Source organism: Lepisma saccharinum, chromosome 9, assembly GCF_977018435.1.
Source record: "Lepisma saccharinum chromosome 9, izLepSacc3.1, whole genome shotgun sequence".
Classification (NCBI taxonomy): domain Eukaryota; kingdom Metazoa; phylum Arthropoda; class Insecta; order Zygentoma; family Lepismatidae; genus Lepisma; species Lepisma saccharinum.
The window spans coordinates 53,042,923-53,063,179 of NC_139237.1; the positions used below are offsets into that span (position 1 = coordinate 53,042,923).

Below are 20,257 nucleotides of genomic sequence, written 5' to 3' on the forward strand. Positions count from 1 at the left end.
ACCTCTCCGTGAATGCAGCAGACGTTCATGCCGCACGTACTGCACAGTGTATCTCAATTTTGACAGAAGTGAGGGTTAGATCCTTATTGCACCGAGCCCTTCATTATATTAACAAGCTTAACTGAATTTATTAAGGAACTCACAAAACAACGTAACACTTTACATTATCACGAAACTACATTCACCATTCCAGGTTCTGTTTGCACAGACGGGCCTCCCCGATGGCGCAGTGGTAGCGTTGTCGCCTTGTAATCAAGGGGTCGCGGGTTCGATACCCGGTGGAGGCACAAGTGGTTCGGATCCCACTTTAAACTGTAGGTCCAGTCCCGATTAGCCTTACTGTGCATAAAGTGGACTTAAAATAACAAATCAATACAATACATGTTTGCACAGACTCTTGTCTAGTAACAATAGCTTGTTTCTTCTTCCTCTAGGAGGCAGCACTACATTCCTCCCAGAGTTAGAAAAAAATAATTAACAAGGGTACCCGTATCTGTCAGGGGGTACCTTAATCCTGGTCGATCTTCTAGGCACATGAGAAGTGGATCTTGGTCGTGGAGCAGCGTCAGCGTCTTGGGGTTGATGGTCATCAACGTCTGGTTGAGGTGAGGTAATTTTGGAATCTGAATTTCGGTTCTCCGCCACGCCTTCTGGTCCGGGTGGACTATCATCATCCCAGGTTTCTGGATTGTTTTGTTGTCTGTGTGTCCTGTGACGAATCCAACGTGAATGTACCACTCTTTGAGATCCATCTGTAAAGCGCACTTTGTAAAGGTGAGTGCCACCCAACCTTTCTACAATATCTGCCTCGTTGAAGTTAGGTGGCAAGTGCTTCGGTGATTGAACCCATACGGTTTCGGTAGGTGAAAATGTCCTGTATGGTTTGCTGTGGTTTTGTTCCTAGGTTTCAAGAAAGGAGGAGCTTCTGTCCTCTCGGCATCTCTATTATGATCACCACGGATACAGTTCCACCATGTTTTTGGACTGAAGGTGAGGACTGAGGCTGTAGGAAGACTACCTTCCTCTCCCAACCGGGAATTCCTCAAAAACAGCAGGTACTAACTTTGCATCGAACTGTAAAGAAGTCAGATGTGGATGTTCATGTAACACCTTCAACATGCCAGTCTTCACCGTGCGTACGTACCTCTCAGCAAGCCCGTTGCTAGGACTGTGGTACGGCGGTATTGTGATGTGTTCAATCCCGAATTGTTGGCAAAAGGAACGGAACTTTAGGCTGATAAATGGCGGACCATTATCCGAAACTATTGTTTGTGAAATTCCGAGAGTCGAGCATGACTGAAGAATCCAGCGTATGGTCTCCGGCGTATCTAAGGATGATACTGGCCAGACATCTACCCAGCGACTATAAGCATCCACAAGTAATAGGAACTTTCTCCCAGCCAAGTAGAACTGGTCTACGTGGAGTCTTTGTCCTACAAATCTAGCTTCCGGCCACCTATTATCTGGACCTTTCTTGATTCTGGAACGTGTGGATTGGCATGTTTCACACGTCTGGATCCAATGTTGTATATCCCTTGTCATCTTGGGCCACCATGCTTGTGATCGTAAGGTTTCCATCATCGTCCTTTCCCCAGGGTGGTTCGAATGGAAGAGTTCCATAACCTTCGAACGAAGCGATTGTGGGATGACTAACCTCCCCATCCACCACAGACATCCTGCCTCTAGCGAGAGAGGGTTTCGACTTTCGTAGTAAGAGTAAATATTGGAATCCCTTATTCGTTGATTAAACCTTTTCGGACAACCCCTTTTTACATATATTGCAACTTCGGTTATCACTGGATCAGCATTGGTGTGATCAGCGATCATCTGTAGAGAATTTGCGCTCTGGTGCCTGTCATGCTGTAACACAATGTAGCTTCCTCATCTACTGGGTCTTCTGTGGAACAAGGTAACCTGCTGAGAATGTTCGCCACAGGTACACGTGATGATGTCACTACGTCGTAGTTGAATCCGGATAGAAAGAGAGACCAACGCAGTAGTCTGTTCGAAGCGTGCTTGGAGATTGACTTCCCTGGTGAAAATATTAACTTATTGGCCGTAGCATCAGAGATTATTTCGAAATGAAGTCCTCTTAGGAATTTTTCAAATTTCCTCAGGCCAAATACTACACTTAATGCTTCTCTTTCTACCTGTGCACGCCAAATACTACACTTAATGCTTCTCTTTCTACCTGTGCATATCTTTTCTTCACATCACTAAGTGTAGATGATACACATGCCACCGTAGCGAGCTCTCCTTCTACACGATGGCATAATCGGGCACCGCAACCGTATGGAGAACCATCGCATATCAGAACAATAGGTTTATTTGGATCGAATTGTATTGTGGGTTGCGCTTCTCGTAGTTCCTTTAGAATGTTCCTAAATTATTTGGATGTTTCAGTAGTCCATTTCCACGAAACATCTTTCTTCAACAGAGGGGTAAGATGTGGTATCTTTGAAGCGAGATTGTGTATAAATCTTCGATGGAAGTTTAACATGCCGATAAAGGATCTCAACTGTGAGATGTCCGGCGGTTGTGGACAGTCCAATATTGCCTCTAGATTCTTACGGGAAGGACTAATGCATTTCGAAGATATGCAATATCCTAAGTATTCGACTTTTGGAGATAGAAAGGTACATTTGTTGAAGTTAGCCTTCACATTATGTTGCTGAAGTTTAGAGAGGACTAGAAGTGTCCTTTCATAGCATTGTGTCAATGTATCTCCACCTACGATAACGTCATCAAAGTAAAATGCGACGCCTGGTGTGTCTCCCAAGATTTTAGCCAGCGTCATTTGAAAAATATCGCCACTAACTGTGATCCCGAAGCACAACCGTTTTATATTATAGAGTCCCAAATGTGTGTTCACTACAGTTATAATTTGTGACTTTTCTGACAAGAGAAGTTGGCAATAAGCCATTTGAAGGTCCACTACGGAGAAATACTGGCAATTCTTCAATTTAGCAAATATATCATCAGTTTTACTAATGTTGAACTTCATATTTTCTGTCATCTTGTTGACAGTTGAAGAAAAATCGACACATAACCTCAAAGACCCATCTTTCTTGGTGACTGCCACAAGAGGAGATGCCCAATCAGAGTAGGTGATAGCCTCCCAGAGGCCTTGTTGTACTAGTTTCTTATTTCGACTTCCACTTGTGCCTGCAAACCGTAAAGTGTATCATAGGCTTTCCAGAAAATCGGTACAGCATCTCTTCTCAAAGGTATGTCAATTATGTACGGTACAATTGGTTTCGATAGATCACCATCAAAGACCGAAGCAAAGTCATGTTTTATTTTCACTCGTAAATGATGTGGTTGGTCATTTCCCGTAGGGTCAACTAGCATAGAACTAGTCTGAATGTAACAGTAATGTTCTCCAATCCGGCGTAACGACATCTAACCATGAACGACCTATGAGTGGATATGTGAGAAAGTCCTTGCATGAAATAACGGGAAGTGAATAAGTCGAACCAGAGTGTGTAAGTTCCAGTTCAGCCTGACCTTGCACTGAAAGAGCATGTTTCCCTACGCCATATATTTTTATGGAGGAATGGTTAATATCAGTCGTTGGAAACCAATTCCTGAATGAATCTGCTTGGAACAGAATTACGGCAGACCCTGTATCGAGCTCACATTGAACAAACTTGCCGTTAATAAGCAAATCCTTTAGCATTGGATTCTTTGATAAAGGGTAATTGGACGTAGGTGACTTGGTGATGTGTGAGTCACAACTGTATGAAACGACACTAGGTAACCATGCTGTTTGCTCGCCAGGTGCAGTATGAGAAGTTGACATCTTCAAATTTTCGATTTCAATAGTTTGTCCTACGCTATTATTACTAGTGGCCTTCTGTTGAAGCTTCTCTCTCTTCCTACACTGCTTTTTCCAGTGACCACGTTTCCTACAGAATGAACAAACAGAATCCTTGGCTGGACACTTGTCTTTAGAATCATGTTTGTATGTACAGTTAGGACAGCTGTAAGCAGTATATTTCATTCCGTGAATCGTTGGATTAGGCGAGCTATAAGTATGTTGTTTTGTATGTTTGTCCCCTGGCACTGTTCTTCTTGGAAATTGGGTTGAGGTGAGTGAAACTGTTGACTCTTGCTTTACATTTTGATTGTATTAACAATCAGGTTTCTTTCTCTAACATTTCATTTTGTAATGTCAGTTCCTGACATTGCTGAAAGGTTAGTGACTGTACTGAAAGCAACTTTCTTCTAGTAACTTCGGATCGTATGCCCAATACTATCTGTTCAACTAAAACTTCGTCCAGATAATTGCCGTAGTTACATTTTATGGCTTGTTGTTGCAGCCTCATGAAATGAGCAGAAACGGTTTCACCTTCTTCCTCTTGCACACAACGTCGAAACTTATATCGTTCAACAAACTTATTAGTTACAGGTTTGTAGTGTGACATAAGACGATCCTTTAGACTAGAATACGACAGATTCTGTACAAGGTCTGGTGCGACTACATTAATGCCTTTGCACCTATAAAGGCGATGAGTATAGGAACTCTCTGATCATCGCTGAACTTTTGAATGATACACAACTGTTCGAAACGTAAGAGATAATCTTCAATGTCCTCTGAATCTTCGTCGAAAGCGTTAAATGTCATGTTTGTGTACATATTTATGACTGTAAATCCAAACGTTTAACCTAACAACTATGAAATGTGAGTTTTCACTTATAATTATACTTGATCTGCAACGGATCACAATGTATCTATGAACGTGACAAAGCCCTTGTATGTTTCATGATTATAACTTGTTTCCATGTTAGAAGGAATCTTGATATATATATTTACATCACACTATTTTATAAGACTTAGACGGTTTATGCTTACCGTGTTATGACAAATTGCGTCAAACCAACACGTTTATGATTGTTCCAACAGTTTGTTGTAGGAATGAGGACAGTCAGTCCGAGATGAAAAGAACTTACGGAAATGTAAGGTTCTTGCAAATGCTGCAATCCATGAAGAGAAAAGTTCTTTTATACCGACTGCGCCATAATGTTGTGCGATGGAAAACACATATATTAACAAGATTAACTGAATTTATTAAGAAACTCACAAAACAACGTAACACTTTACATTATAACGAAACTACATTCACCATTCCAGATTCTGTTTGCACAGACTCTTGTCTAGCAACAATAGCTTGTTTCTTCTTCCTCTAGGAGGCAGCACTACAGTCTTCTTATATCTAATCCTATCATCTCCTTTTGATATACACGCAAGCAGGTAATTTTATCGATTATGTTAGTAACCGTAATATATTTTAATTCCTTTTAATTCATACTAATTCATTGGTAATCACGAATATAGCATACAGCATGGACAAAAGAAAACACACAATCGTTTTTATGTCTTTACTCTATGGAAGAAAAAAAGTTTCTGTAGCATTTAATATAATGGATCTTCTCATTTAATATACCCTTCATAATTTAATAATTGACAATTTTCATAATTGGGAAAAGAGAGACGCGGTAGTATACAAATACGGAGAAACTAGTACTCACTTTTATCCGCGAAGCTGTTTTTTTTCTTTTTGTTCGATTAATTTCAGTGGCCACTGCCACCATCCTCGTTGGAACTTGCTGTACTGTTGCTTGGCGTGCGTCTTTTGTTTGTAGTTCTCTGGCTTCCGCTAGGTGCGCTGTTGTTAACTGTGCGTCTGGGTTTGTGTCGTCTGCTATTTCCGGGCGATAACTGTTGTATAGCTCGACCACAAAAAAAAAAAAACCTTCCGTCAAAAGCGTTCGCGCACCTTCCCTGCCGTTCTCTGTGCTCGGAGCAGTGTTGCCAGGTCAGAATTGAAAAAATCGGGAGATTTTTTCTTGGAAAACCAGAAGATCTGCTACAAAATCCGATGATCTAATAGTAGCGGATGAACGACGTTCTCGGGGGCGAAGGGGCGGCATAGGCGTGCGCACTGGGGGTCAAGGGGACGTCCGCAGATTTCTTCCAGCGTGGGGGGAAACAATGTGTTTTTATCAGGCGGGTAAACGAGGCATATTACCCCGTAATAATGTTGCCTTCTCAGAAAACACCACTTGAGTTTGAAATTATCACGTTCCTACATCCCTATTATAAAAATGAATGTAAATTACTGTGACTGAAATCAACTCATACGTCTGAAATAATAGATACTTTTATGTTAACATTCATTTTCCAGAAGGGGAGGGGGTGGCGACCATCCTTGCACTTCCTTCTGGACGTCCATGCCGCTATATAATTTTGTAGACAATTAAATATTTAAGTATAGAATAACTACCTCTGTACACATAGTTCACAGTTTCATCATAAAACTGAAGCATTTATCAATAGTTACCACCACCTAAAATTGACTGGCTGATACTGGACGACAATTTTTCCACTCATTGAAAATTCAGCTTTTCGTTTTTTGTATATATATATATATATATATCTTGTAGTTCTGAAAACATTTCAGAGAAATTAAACCCGTGTTCCTTAAAGTATGCATTGAAGTATCATATTACTACATGTATGTTCAATCGGACTATCTCCTAATCCTTTATCAGTTATAATCAATAAGCTTAAGGTGGCCGGTACTCTACGACTCTCCCCTATATATATATATATATATATATATATATATATATATATATATATATATATTCATTGTGATAATTGGCTCTGTTCATGTAACTTGTTATAACTATTAGCATTCTAAATTTCATATTTTTTCTTTTGTCTATTCAATTTATTGTTAGTTGCTGTTTCATTCATTGTTCCAGCTGACTTTATACATGTATATGTACTAAATATGAAAGCGACGAACATTAGATATCTACGTCCATTAGTTTATACATATAATCCTTTCTTCATTCTTATTTTTATTCAATTTGTACATGTAATCAGGATATGTTCATATATTCCATTTTATTCCATTTGTACTTTACCTTTACTTTACTTTGTATTAATCACCCAGACAAGGGCTTGTTGTAAGAATGGAGTTCGAGGCCGATACAAGCCGCCTCTAATATGACGATTTATTATTATTATTATTATCATTATTATAATTTAAGAGAAAAGGCATAATACTCCTAATTCGCCAGAGTATCTCGCCAGTCGGCCAGTGTATTTTCAAAAGTATCGTTACGGTAAGTTATATGTCGGCAATATGAAACACCTTGACCGATTTCGTTCACATGAAATATCAGGCATCTAGCTGCTATGAAAATTACTACACGATATTATAGAGTTTCGTTTCTTAAATTTTAATTTTCTTGAACGAAGTTTGTGAAAGTTAATATAAATATAGAATAGCTATGAATTTCCGTACACTGACTGAATGAAATGTGTTAAGAAATAATAATAAAAAAAACAACCAGTTGTCCTATATATTCATTCATCTGGTGGATCGAGTAGAATGCCTCCCAAAGGATAAAATAATAATAAATTTCGGATAGGTGTATTTTTATTAATTTATAATAATTATTGCATATTAATAATCACATGCATGATAATTATTATATTTCTACTATTCAAATGTTATCAATGGCCTGACACTCCTATAACAATTTCTGGCTACGCCCATTAATATAATCTACGCCATTCACGTATACGTAGACTTATGGTCTAAGGTACATAACTGAACCATGCTTCTATTTTCTGTAGTTCGAACAACCTATGTCTCGTTCCAATGCAAATCTCTTACATTTAAATGTGGCATGTGCTCAAATGAAAGGAAATGACATCCTTAGCGCTAATGGAAATGACATCAGTAGTTCTGATCATCTGATCTGATTGAAAACTGGATTTGATAATAAGTATAGATAAGAATGCATATTTGGTAATGGAACGTTTTAGACTAATTATTCCTGTGTGTTGCTACACAGAATATCGATACAATTAATCAACGAAATTGTTGCAAATAATTTTGTTTTGGAGTGTTGTTATAGTAACGACTCTGTTACCACAAATGTTTCACTAATCACCAATACCAATCGCATAACTAAAAGTATATGATAATAATTATCATTGAGCGATTGCATCAGAAAACCTCTTCGAAATAGGCAAACTGCCTGGCAGGGGTGTAACATACAGGGTGATTTTTTAATACATGGCCCCATTTGTTTTGTGTACAGAGAGTAGAAAATGCAGTGTGTAGGTTTGATATTGGTGTTTTGAGGAAGAAGAGTGCTGGGGAAAGTGGTGAGAACCATATTCGAAAGCATCGTTGCATTGTAGCGGCGACCACACCTATCGTTCCAGAAAACAGGACGCCGCACAAGTTCCACTGAAGTTTGAAAGATGCATGACACGTGGTTTGTATATTATGGCTAATTCCAATGGCTCCATGTATAAAAAATCACCCCGTAATATGTTCTACAGACTTGGATTCTAATTATTCTCGTATTTACCATTTGAGTCATTCCATGCGAAATCAACACAGATATGTGCAATTTTCAACCTGACCATCTCCGATTTTCATGAAATTTGGGGAGTTGAAACTATGCATGGAACTTAGTAAGTATGAAAATTTTTAGTCTCGTGCGTCTTGTGATTGTTAGATTATTCAAGGTCAAAGTTAGCAGAAATTGCCCTTTTTGAGCCCGCTTAGCTACACTAAATGTGCTGTAAATCCGCCACTATTTCGCCTAGAAAGCTCAAATAAAGCTTATTGTACAGGAAATGGAACAAGCTTTCCAGTGATATATAACAAGCCCACCTTTCGATAAAAATATAATTTTGTCACTGACCTTGACTTTGACCTTGAATATCTCAAAACATGTCATCACCAAAAATCGTGAAAAAAATATATTTGGTCCCTCATGCCATACTATAAAACATATCAAAAAATCATTCTGGGACTGCAGTGGGATCAGAAGATACAAAATAATATGTTTAACTATGTGACTGATAAAAGCCTCATTACATGAACTATGACGAGTCAAAAGTCCTTTAACACCCCCTACAAAATGTATAGGAGTTATCCTGGTCATGAAAGAAATAGGTTAGGCACAGGGAGATCTCTAGCTGTGTGTGTAAAGCACAGGTCCAGCATATTGTTGACCTCCATATTGAATTCAACGCAAAAATTTCAAAGGAAAGGGTGTGAAGTAATATACAAATCAGGCTAGAACTTCACGAGAAATGAAACGGCGAAGGTTTTTCCAAAGTATCTTTAACCAGCAAAAAGTTATTACTGCATGCTTGTAACTATTTTCTCCTTTTCAAGGTGTTAAAAGCAAAGTATTAAGAATGCTCCTAACGTGTTAGGAACTCGTCGAGATCACGCTGACACGCTGAGAGAAAGAAGTATACGCACCATTGCATATGATATTAATCAGCAACATTCACCAAATACTTGAATAGTGTATAATATTGGGAAAGGTATCTCAAACAATTACGTGATACTTCCTTTGGAATGAAAAATTCTTCAGTGACGAGGCTAATTATTATGTTCACGGTAAAGTTAATAAAAATTATATGCAATACCTGTGATTTGATAATCTACAGTAGACAAATCCCAGCCGAATGGTGGTTGCTGGTAAGCTAATGATGTGGTATAGTGTATGGAGAACGGGAATGGTTGGTCCATATTCAACAACGGAACTTGAAATGGTGAGGGCTTCTTGGATGTGTTAAGTGAATAGGTTTTTCATCCTTGCTTACGGGATATGGCACTTTTCCAGAGTTTTGAAACAGGACATTGTGTGACCACACTATGTGAACATTTTGGCAATTTCTACATGGTAAATTTCTAGGTAGATTGATGGGCAGACGGGGATCTATTATAAGGCCAGCACATTCCCCAGATCTAACATCTTAGGAGGACATTTACCTTCAGAAACATTTGAAGAGAATGGTGCATGCACCAAAAGTCCGTGATATTGACCATCTGAGAGAAGGCATAGTTGCTGCTTGCGATGATGTTGCACCTGCTACATTGCCAAATGTTCTATGTGAGTGTGAGAGACGGCAACGAGTGTGCTCACAGGAATATTGACAACCCTATAATGTGCATATATCATAAGTGAAAAATATGCGTATAACACTTTGCTGCCTAAAACTAAGTTGGAAAAACCTTTGCTGCTTCACATATTATTTTGTATCTTCTGATCCCACTGCAGTCCCAGAATGATTTTTTGATATGTTTTATAGTATGGCATGAGGGACCAAATATATTTTTTTCACGATTTTTGGTGATGACATGTTTTGAGATATTCAAGGTCAAAGTTAAGGTCACGTGACAAAATTATATTTTTATCGAAAGGTGGGCTTGTTATATATCACTGGAAAGCTTGTTAAATTTCCTGTACAATAAGCTTTATTTGAGCTTTCTAGGCGAAATAGTGGCGGAGGTACAGCACATTTAGTGTAGCTAAGCGGGCTCAAAAAGGGCAATTTCTGCTAACTTTGACCTTGAATAATCTAACAATTACAAGACGCACGAGACTAAAAATTTTCATAGTTACTAAGTTCCATGCATAGTCTCAACTCCCCAAATTTCATGAAAATCGGAGATGGTCAGGTTGGAGGCTGTGTTGATTTCGCATGGAATGACTCATTTACACATTTAAGAGAATTTTCTCGAAAACGTACTTTTGAACATTTTTACAGCAGTTATTTTTATTTTTTCTCTCTCTCTTGTACGTACCTCCGATTTTAATCTAGAGAGTAATGATTCAAAGATCCATATGAATCTAGATCCTAGATCGTGAAAATAAATCGTTAACGCGATAGAATAAAAAGGGCTGTCGTTAGTAAGGTTCGAGGGCAAAGTTATGAAGGTGATACTTTTATGTCCGGGATTTAAACTGGGGTTAAAACGAGAATTACAAGAAAAAAACCCGCCAAATACGTTCATTGTGCAACCCATAATTTAAATCTATTTTTTTTTATGATGCTACATGTAAAATCGCTGTAATATGACAGTTTTACGAAATCGTACAAGAATTATACTCTCTTGTAAAGTCAAAGTCGAAATATGACGACTTTTCTTTTGAGGTACACTGAAGAAATTTGGTCCAACAAAGTTGTTTTTCTTTTTTGTAGATTTCAGTCAATCAGATCATTAGATTTTGCTTCTCTCGATGTTATGAAGTTACTTTGAAGAACAACATTAGAATATTTAAAGAAAAACGATGACAGATGCTAAATTTTATTACTGAAATTAACTAGAAAAGTTTCAATTTTTTATTCAGATACTACTGCAAACAAGAAATAGTTGAACCTACATTTACTAAATAGTAAAAAAACCCGCCAAATACGTTCATTGTGCAACCCATAATTTAAATCTAGTTTTTTAATGATGCTACATGTAAAATCGCTGTAATATGTAATATGTAATATGTAATATTTTAATTTCTGCAATCAGATAATGTGGACTAGGAAAACACTACGAACCTTCTTAAATGTTAAATGTGATTCAATTTTGTTATCTAAATAAGGAAGGATTTTCAGAAATTATTTTAGTCAGCTAAATCGCTAACTTAAACACGGGGAGTTGAAACAAAATTTGAAAATAAATAAGTTGAACAGTAAACTTCTTCGTGTTGAACTTTGTGGTAAATAAATAAATAAGTAAATAAATAGACTTGTTTCAGAAAACCAGTACTTGATGCTTGCTTGGACATAGTTATTGATCAACTTTAAAAAAAATAATTGGAGGGCAGAGTTTTTGTTCACAATACTTAATAGCATCATAACCTGTACTGAAATAACGAACCGATTCTTCATGTGATAGCAGAGAACATAACTCAACTTAGGTTTCACCTGCTTTCACAAAACGCTGAAGATGGTGAATATCATCTAAGCATTGTGAGTCATCAATAGACCGCGGATTTTTAGGGTCTAAAAAGTGTGCTTTTAGGTTTCTAAAATAGGCTCTAAAAACCTTAAAATAGGTTCTAAAAATCCTAAGTTAGGTTCTAAAAATCTTAAGTTAGGCTTCAAAAACCTTGAAGTAGGTTCAAAAAAACTTAAAATAGTTCAAAATTCCTGAAAAACGCTAATTAGGTATAGTCACCGGCAATGAAAATGGGACATCTATATCCTGAAATTAGTGTTGCTCACGGGACGGGACATGTCCCATCTCGTCTCGTCTCGAATGTCTCGAAAAAATAAAAGCAAAATATTTAATCAGTTGCAAATACTTGTTTGCTTGGAATAAAGTATTTAAATTAAAAACGTTAATAAGCGTGTATTAATTCAAAAGAAAACTATTCTAGAGAGAGTAATGAATGAATTGAATACCTAAACTTATTTTCAATACTCTTTCGAAACACAGCAATACTACCCATTTTTTTAAAAATGTGTTCCACATTAATAATTTTATGTTACGATGGCACTCCAGATACTAAAACAATTCTGAATAACATCAAGTAAAAGGGCAGGTAGAGAAGGTGGAAGGAGAGGCCAGAACATCGTGGAGTATCTAAGTCCGAGATTTATCTTGTAAACATAGCCTCAGCTCTATAGGTTGGAAAGATAAACGGACCGACGGGTAGGGTTTATTATTATTATTATTTAATTTTCACATCAAAGGGTGTACAGAAGTGAATGTTATTAGGAAGTAGGAAAACATTGTATAAGTATTTATTGCTCATCTCGTGTGCGAGCTATCGGCTGTGTGCACTACATCTATTCTTATTACATAACTATGATTCCCTACAGACTACACTATCCGTTACATTCCGTATAGATTTTAACATAGCAGTTCTGGTAAATTAACACTTATTCCTCTTCCTTATCCCGTCTCTTTACAGCACTTCTTGTCCCCCTAAATGTTTGTAAATACACCCCCACTTTTTCCAATAGTTCCATGCTCCTTTGCACTACAATTGATTCGAACACTCTTTCCAAGCTTATGTTGTGTAGCTTCTCCTCTTGCAGAACGCGCGTGTCCTGACATAAGAATAAATGTTCTGGCCTATCGTTACCATTGCGTAATACGCATTTATATCTCCCTTCCTCGTTTTTTACTGTATTGTGTGTCCATCCCCTCAGCCTCATCCATGTCAACCACTTTCTTGCCACCATGCTCACCTTCTTGATGTACGCTACTTGTCCCCATTCCCGGAACTCCCCTTCTTTGGAGTTCGAGCGATCTCTTAGTTTCACATTCCGCTATTATTTCCTGCCTATCTATATCCTCTAATCTTTGTTTCACTAATTGCAATGTCCCCTGGTCGACGTGTCCCCCCTCCCATATCCATCCCAGTCCAATTTCGTATAGTTTGCCTCTGATCTCTTTCGCCCATGTTCCCATTTCCTCCCCTTGTACCCGTTGCATCAGCGCTTGGCATTTTACCCAGCATTTAACCCTTCTCAACATATCCCACGTATGCTCCCTGACCAGTCCAAGTTCCCGTAGTACGCCGCAGTTTGCAGTGCCCATGCTGATATGCAAAGCCCTCTTGTAAAATGTGCACTGGATTCTGTTTAGTACATGGCCCCCTTTGCTCCCCATATCTCCCTCCCGTACCCTATTGACCCTATTAATAATGTACGATATAGTTTTTCCACAAAATGTATATCGTATTTCTCGAATTTCCATACTGTCCGCATTATTTCATTTGTTATTACCCCAGTCCTTCCTTGTACCGTTTGCATATGTCTTGTCCATGTCACTGCCATAATGAGAACTAGTCCCAAGTATTTTATTATTTTTACCCTTTCTAATTCTTGCCCTCTGAAAGTCCACCTTTCGTCTTTTCCATATACATATCCGTTTTTGAACACTATAATTTTTGTTTTTGTGAGATTTACTTCCAGTTTGGATTCTCTACTGTATTTTTCCAACCCGTCCAGAGCCCTTTGTAGGCCGGCATTTGTCTCCGAGATCAGAACCATATCATCTGCGAACAGGAGCGCCGGTACCCTTGTCGTCCCCACCTTGGGGGTGTCTGCTTGTTCACTCTCTATATACGCCACTATATAATATATATAGAGAGTGAAGAGCAGGGGTGACAGAACACATCCTTGCTTTACCTCCGCTTCCGATTTTCGTTTCTCTGTCACGGTATCCACTTGACACCGTACACAGAATTCTACCTTCAAGTATTGTAGCAAACATGGCAGTACAAATTGATGAGGAGTTGTTGGTAAATTTATTAGGGAGTCCAAGATATTGGCAAGACTAAGAGAAGGAGATAATTAGGGACAAATAATCTTGCATTATCCCACTCCGAGCTAAAGAGGAGGGAAAATACGGGAAATTTGGAAAGAACTAATTTGGTGATTTTAGTGTTTGCAGGGAACCATGACAAGATTTTAACACATGATTATTTGCACGGGTTGCGAAATTATTAGAATGTTATGGAAATTTCGGAAATGTCTTTGTTGAGAAAATTCTTGTTGTTTCCCTCAGGCGTTCCACAGGTGGTTGGTTTCGATTATTTTACGTCCAATTCTTTTAGTATTTTTATTTAAGGAGAATACTATTCCTTGGATTGTAATAACGAAATACTGAGGCTGAAATACAATAGAATAGATTTCAAGTGAAGGAAGATAACTAAGTTCTGTATAATTGTCGTAGGAGGAAACTTTGTTCTATGAGGGGACTCCCCGATGGTGCAGTGATAGCGTTGTCGCCTTGTAATCAAGGGGTCCCGGGTATGATACCCGGTGAAGGCACATAGTGATTTGGATCCCACTTTAAACTGTGAGTCCAATCCCGATTACCCTTTCTGTAAATCAGATGAACGAATGTTGTATCTGTTCTTTTTATTCTGTGAATTTAGCCAAGTTTTTGAGCAAAATACATGTAGTATCTACTGTCTACATTTTCACTCGTTACCAAACAAATTTCCCAAAGTAGTTTTTTATCAAACTTCAGAGGGAAGCTGACAGCAATGCCAGGAAGGGGGGGAGCTTAGCGCACCCCCTGCCTGGTTACGGCCAGGGTGTATTCCGAGACTATTTTTCGCCGCTCCCCACTGACAGAGGTCTCACTTTGAACAATGGACACCGTTGCTTCAGGTTCAAGGTTGACCTGCAGTAGCTTGTAAGTGCCATAAATCCCGACCTAGGAATGAAGGTTGATGCAAGGGAGGGGCAATAAAAATTCTGTAATTTGCTTTGCTTGCCGACAGGAAGTTTTGCAGGAACAATAATACGAGGGACACTTAGGATTCTTTTCAGCTGCTAGGAAAAGCTGAGAGAAATGGAAAACGGCAGACTTTGAATGAAAGAAGGACAGTGAACCCCTTGTAAGATAAACAAGTCCTTTGTATTATTCGCCGACAAGCATGCTTCCATTTCGAAGCTGAGGCAGGGGGCGCCCCAAGTCAGACACTTCGCCCCCCCGTGCCCCCAACTGAAGATAATTAAATATCGAATAATTAGAGAGTTCATTTAGAAGAGTATGACGATTTTCACCTTTTCAAAGTGGTGTATTCTGCATGATATCACTTTCCTGCTTATAATACCAACTTCACTAAATTTGTTTTAGTATATATTCGAATGTGCCCTGTAAAAAGTTTAGGAATACTGGTCAAAGCATCTGAAAATGTTTCTGTGGATCTTAGCTTTTGGGCACACCATGTATTTACACATAACATGTTTCAATTTAAGAAGGTGTAGTAAGTTGTAGGATCAACATTTTCCATCTCTTTGGGGAAATTGTTTTGAACTTCTATCACTGCCCAGTGATGTCTTTGAATTGGAAGGTTGAAATTGAAATTTTCTTCCTTTCGTTGTTTGTCTCTTTCTTTCATGGCCTTCAGTATGGTATTCAAAGGTTCCAGCATCCAGTAGCAGACAAATTCTAATCCACTAAGAAGGCTCAGTCCCAGAAACACCCCAAAGACGCCTCCGTAGGACACTGTAAAATGGACGAAAATTTATTATTACGTTGAAACATATTTTTACTAAATACATTCTAAAATTCGCATTGAATGTGTACATCTAACATTCTCTTTCCCCAATGCAAGAAGTTATAATGCAAGAAGTTATCACCATATCAAAAGGAATGTTCCATATACTTAAATTACGAGAATGATACGTGAGGTCAGTGCTTTTTTCTGGCACCTTTTTCTGTAACTTCAGGATTTTACAGATCGAAATAAAACTAATATCGTTCGGATCCTGCTTTAAACTGTAGGTCCAGTCCCGGTTAGCCTTACTGTGCATAAAGTGGACTTAAAACAGCAACTCAAACCAAACAAACGACATGTGTCACTTGGAAACGAACCGTCAGAAATAACGGAACCTTTCTTACCGAAGCGGCACGACAATATGTACGTGTTGCTAATATTGGGCCGTTTAGCTTATCGTGTCGCCTTGATATATTGGTAGCGTATGCACAAATTCACAATGAATTCTTTTTCTACAGACTGCAAGGGACCCGTGGTGCTTGTTTCCTTCTACTTCGGTGTGAAAGCTCCCTCACAAAATCAACTTGAAGAGTAACGGAACCTTTCTCCCCAGAAAGAAAGGTAGTGTATAAGGTATTGTCTTGTTAGAATTGCTGTAACGTTTTGGTTCACACCTTGTTGTAAACAATAATTATTTTATAAGTGAATCGCATTTACTTGTTTCCATGCCTATATACTTCAAGTAATTCATACTGGTTGCTTGTATATTCTCTTTTCTCTCATTTCGAAATAATTCATTGATTATTTTTATTGATCATGTTAATATTAGAGATTACTAAATGTTATGAATGTTCAATCTTGCAAAAAAATACTACTGAATTTGCCTTTTCTTCAAGATGGCTGCCACCAGATGAGAGCTGTCAGATTACGCTCAGAACACGATTGGCTATTCTGCGATTTCGGATTATTATTTTGTTGTGCTTCGGGCCAGTATTAGACTACTACTTACGCAAGTGTCGACAGTAAAAACAATAGCCATTTTCTACCTCGCCGAAAGAAACACGTAGCACACACAGAAGCCAAGGTAAGCAAGCCCTCGCCTCACAGGTTCTTCAGTTCTTTTCCTTGTGCTGTTGTGTGTATTTTGACTCAGGCTCCATGATAATGGAAAACGAATTCAGTGTGTACTATCAAAATGTCCAGAGTGTTAAAAAATAAACTCATTGCCTGCACTACGGAGACGGGAGATTTTATGGTGCGAGATTGGTTTAACGACAGTGTTCTTCATAAAGATGCCATTTTCACAGTGATTTAATAAATCTCACTACACCCTCTTCCTCTATTATGTTGTTAATTTCTTCATTAGTCCTTATTCTCTGGACAGTATTTTCAATGACCGGTCCAATTATTTTGCGTATCACCATTCTCTCAAATCTGCGCAATGCTTCCTCTTCTGTTTTATTCATTACCCATGTCTCAGCACCATATGTTATTATTGGTCCGATTAACGTTTTGTATAAGTCATTTTAAGTTTCCTGTTTATAAATTTGATCCTCAATAACCGCATGTTTGCGTAATAAGCTCTTCAATGCATTAATATAATTGTAAAATATAGACTTTAAAGCAAATAGTAACAGTATTTCCCTTAAATGGCGGATAGGTGCCAGGTCTGATTGACAAGTGTTGATAAACGAGTGGGCAAAACGGGGTTAGGTGAAATGTGATGCGATCCTCTGATGCTATCAATTCCATATCTCAAAATTTTAAACTGTATGTAATGTATATTACTTCTGCTTCATAACTTATCTAACCGATTCAATATTCATAGAATATTTCCCTATCTGCACAAACACTATCTCCAAAAGACAACAAAAATTTGTACTTTCCGGCCTCATCCAGTGTTCCCTGTTTCACAGACTAACCAGTCAATACAATAATTTAGCTAACCGAATAACAATTTGTAAAAATCAAGCACGTTTTAGAAGGCTCACTTTATTACATGTAATTTTATTAATATTATGTTTTCATTTTTTGTTGTTTTCTGTTTTCAGTATATTACAATGTAAAATAGCTAATACGGTATTTGGAATCTTCTGTTAAAGAAATTAATACAAAATTAAATTATAATTTACTAAATACTATTTAGATAAATCGGCCTCCGTGAAAGAGTTGTTGCCACAACGCGTTACCACTAAAGTGGTTCAGGGTTAAAATCCCGGCCTGGGCTAAGGGTGTTCTTTGTGAGCGTCCCTTCTTCAATTTCATCTTATCACCACTCATCCTCATTCTGGAGATTATCCAAAAGTGGAAGAAATGCGAAGAAATTTAACCAAACCAACCAATCAGTGAACTAGCTATTTACTTCTCTTGCTCCAATTTTATATGTGCATTCCATTGTATTCTGGGGATACATAGGAAATAGGCCTCAACATTCATCATATCGGCTAAGTGCAAATATGCGAGGCCTACTCTTGCAGCATTTGTTAAAGCCGTATTTGCTTCCGTTAATACATAGTAAACGTGGAATACGATGGTTTCAGAACAATAAAGTTATTCACAAACTTTCACCTTCGATACTGGTGATTCTCATGCAAATAACAACAACAAAAAGAGGAGTAGATTAAATCTCAAGGAGCATGATGTTGGCGACGTTTAAAATGGCCACGAAAATTATCACATCGCCTCTACTTGTTTACAAAAAGCCATTTGCAATGTTCACGGTGGCATCTCTTGTATGCCAAACAAAACATTACACCGAGACAGTGGCTGCGGGTTTCGCCGATGTAGTACTTGTTACGTCGTCGCCTCGTATCAAGGGTTCCCGGGTTCGATACCCGGTGAAGGCACAAGTTGATCGGATTCAAGTTTAAATTTTAGGTCCAGTCCCCATTAGGCTTCCTTTGCATGAAGTGAACTTAAAACCAAAACTCTAAAATAGTAGAGTAATCAGGTATGTTCAAAGTAATACTTGGAACGAGACCTATTATTTTTATTAATTTAAGCACAATGGTAAACCTATTTTGAAGATGTTTTTGTTGATTTTATACTATTGCAAATCTGTGATTTTTCATCTCGTACTTCGTATAAGTGTCATAATTTCTTTCGAGTTAAAGTATGTAACACTCACATCCACGCACACCCACACCCACCCACGCACACCCACACCTACACCCACGCACACCCACCCACACCCACACGCACACAAATTTACTTCCGGTCTACTTCTGGTCTACTTCCGGTTTAATTCTGGACTACTTCTGGTCTACTTCCGGTTTACTTAAGGTCTACTTCTGGTTTACTTGACAGACACCTGTGGGTTTTTCCAGTTTTTTATAAGTACATATATTTTGCCGATTCAAACTCACACTTGGTACGAGGCCTATTGTTTTTATTAATTTCACTACAATGGAAAACCTATTTTGATGATGTTTTTGTTGATTTTATACTATTGCAAATCTGTGTTTTTCACCTCACACTTGTAGCCTGGTGCAAATTCTCAGAAATGTGGCTGTAAAAAGTGTAGGAAGCATTTTTGAGGAAAAGCGGACAAACAACATTTTCTGAATGTAATTGATGTGCTAATTCTGAATATTTTGTTTGCCACTCTCGATTTTGATGTTATGTGCTTCAAATCGCTAAAAAACAAAATGGCGGCCATACGAAATGAGCTCCAAATAATTTTTTGAAGGAGCAGAAACAAAATAGTGATCTTGGTGTCAAACATTATGTTTTTGGGTATGCTGAATTCAAATATTATGTTTTCTAATCTGAAATTTTAAGCTATGTGCTCCAAATCGCTAAAAAACAAAATGGCGGCAATACGAAATGAGCTCAAAATAACTTTTGAAGGAGCAGAAAGAAAATAGTGATCTTGGTGTCAAACGTTATGTTTTTGGGCATGCTGAATCCAAATATTATGTTTTCTAATCTGAAATTTTAAGCTATGTGCTCCAAATCGCTAAAAAACAAAATGGCGGCCATACAAAATGAGCTCAAAATAACTTTTGAAGGAGCAGAAAGAAAATAGTGATCTTGGTGTCAAACATTATGTTTTTGGGTATGCTGAATCCAAATATTATGTTTTCTAATCTGACATTTTTGAAAAGTGTTGTAGTGTTCCCTCTTTTTTAAACAAAAGAACCACAAAAATGACTAAACTTTTTTTTAAACTTTATTTCAGAATGATAGAAACATAGAACCATGGATCCACTTATAAATTTGAAAAGACCTGCACCTGTGAGCCATCATCTTAAGATGTTTCTTATCACTTCCTCCAGAACATTGCCACAAACAAAGGATTGAGCTACTTCAGATATTCAAGATACTTTCCTCAAAGCTGAAACACTGCCAGGTAAAGCTAGACACCTTCGTGAAGGAAAGGATGATGGCCCCTGATAAAAGTTACAGACAAGTTAAGTTAAGTGATCCTCTATATAAGTCAAATGCAAAGACCTTT

General features: G+C 37.9%; 1 protein-coding gene across 1 annotated transcript in view; it reads right to left on the reverse strand.

The window, feature by feature from the left end:
- Positions 1-15,484: 15,484 nt before the first annotated feature.
- The window catches only part of LOC145992667 (uncharacterized), a 43,304-nt gene continuing 38,531 nt past the window's right edge, over positions 15,485-20,257 (reverse strand). The window contains exon 3 of the mRNA XM_083129040.1: positions 15,485-15,809. Coding sequence (XP_082985166.1) covers positions 15,550-15,809 — 260 coding nt within the window. The 3' untranslated portion in view covers positions 15,485-15,549. The remainder of the gene's footprint in view (positions 15,810-20,257) is intronic.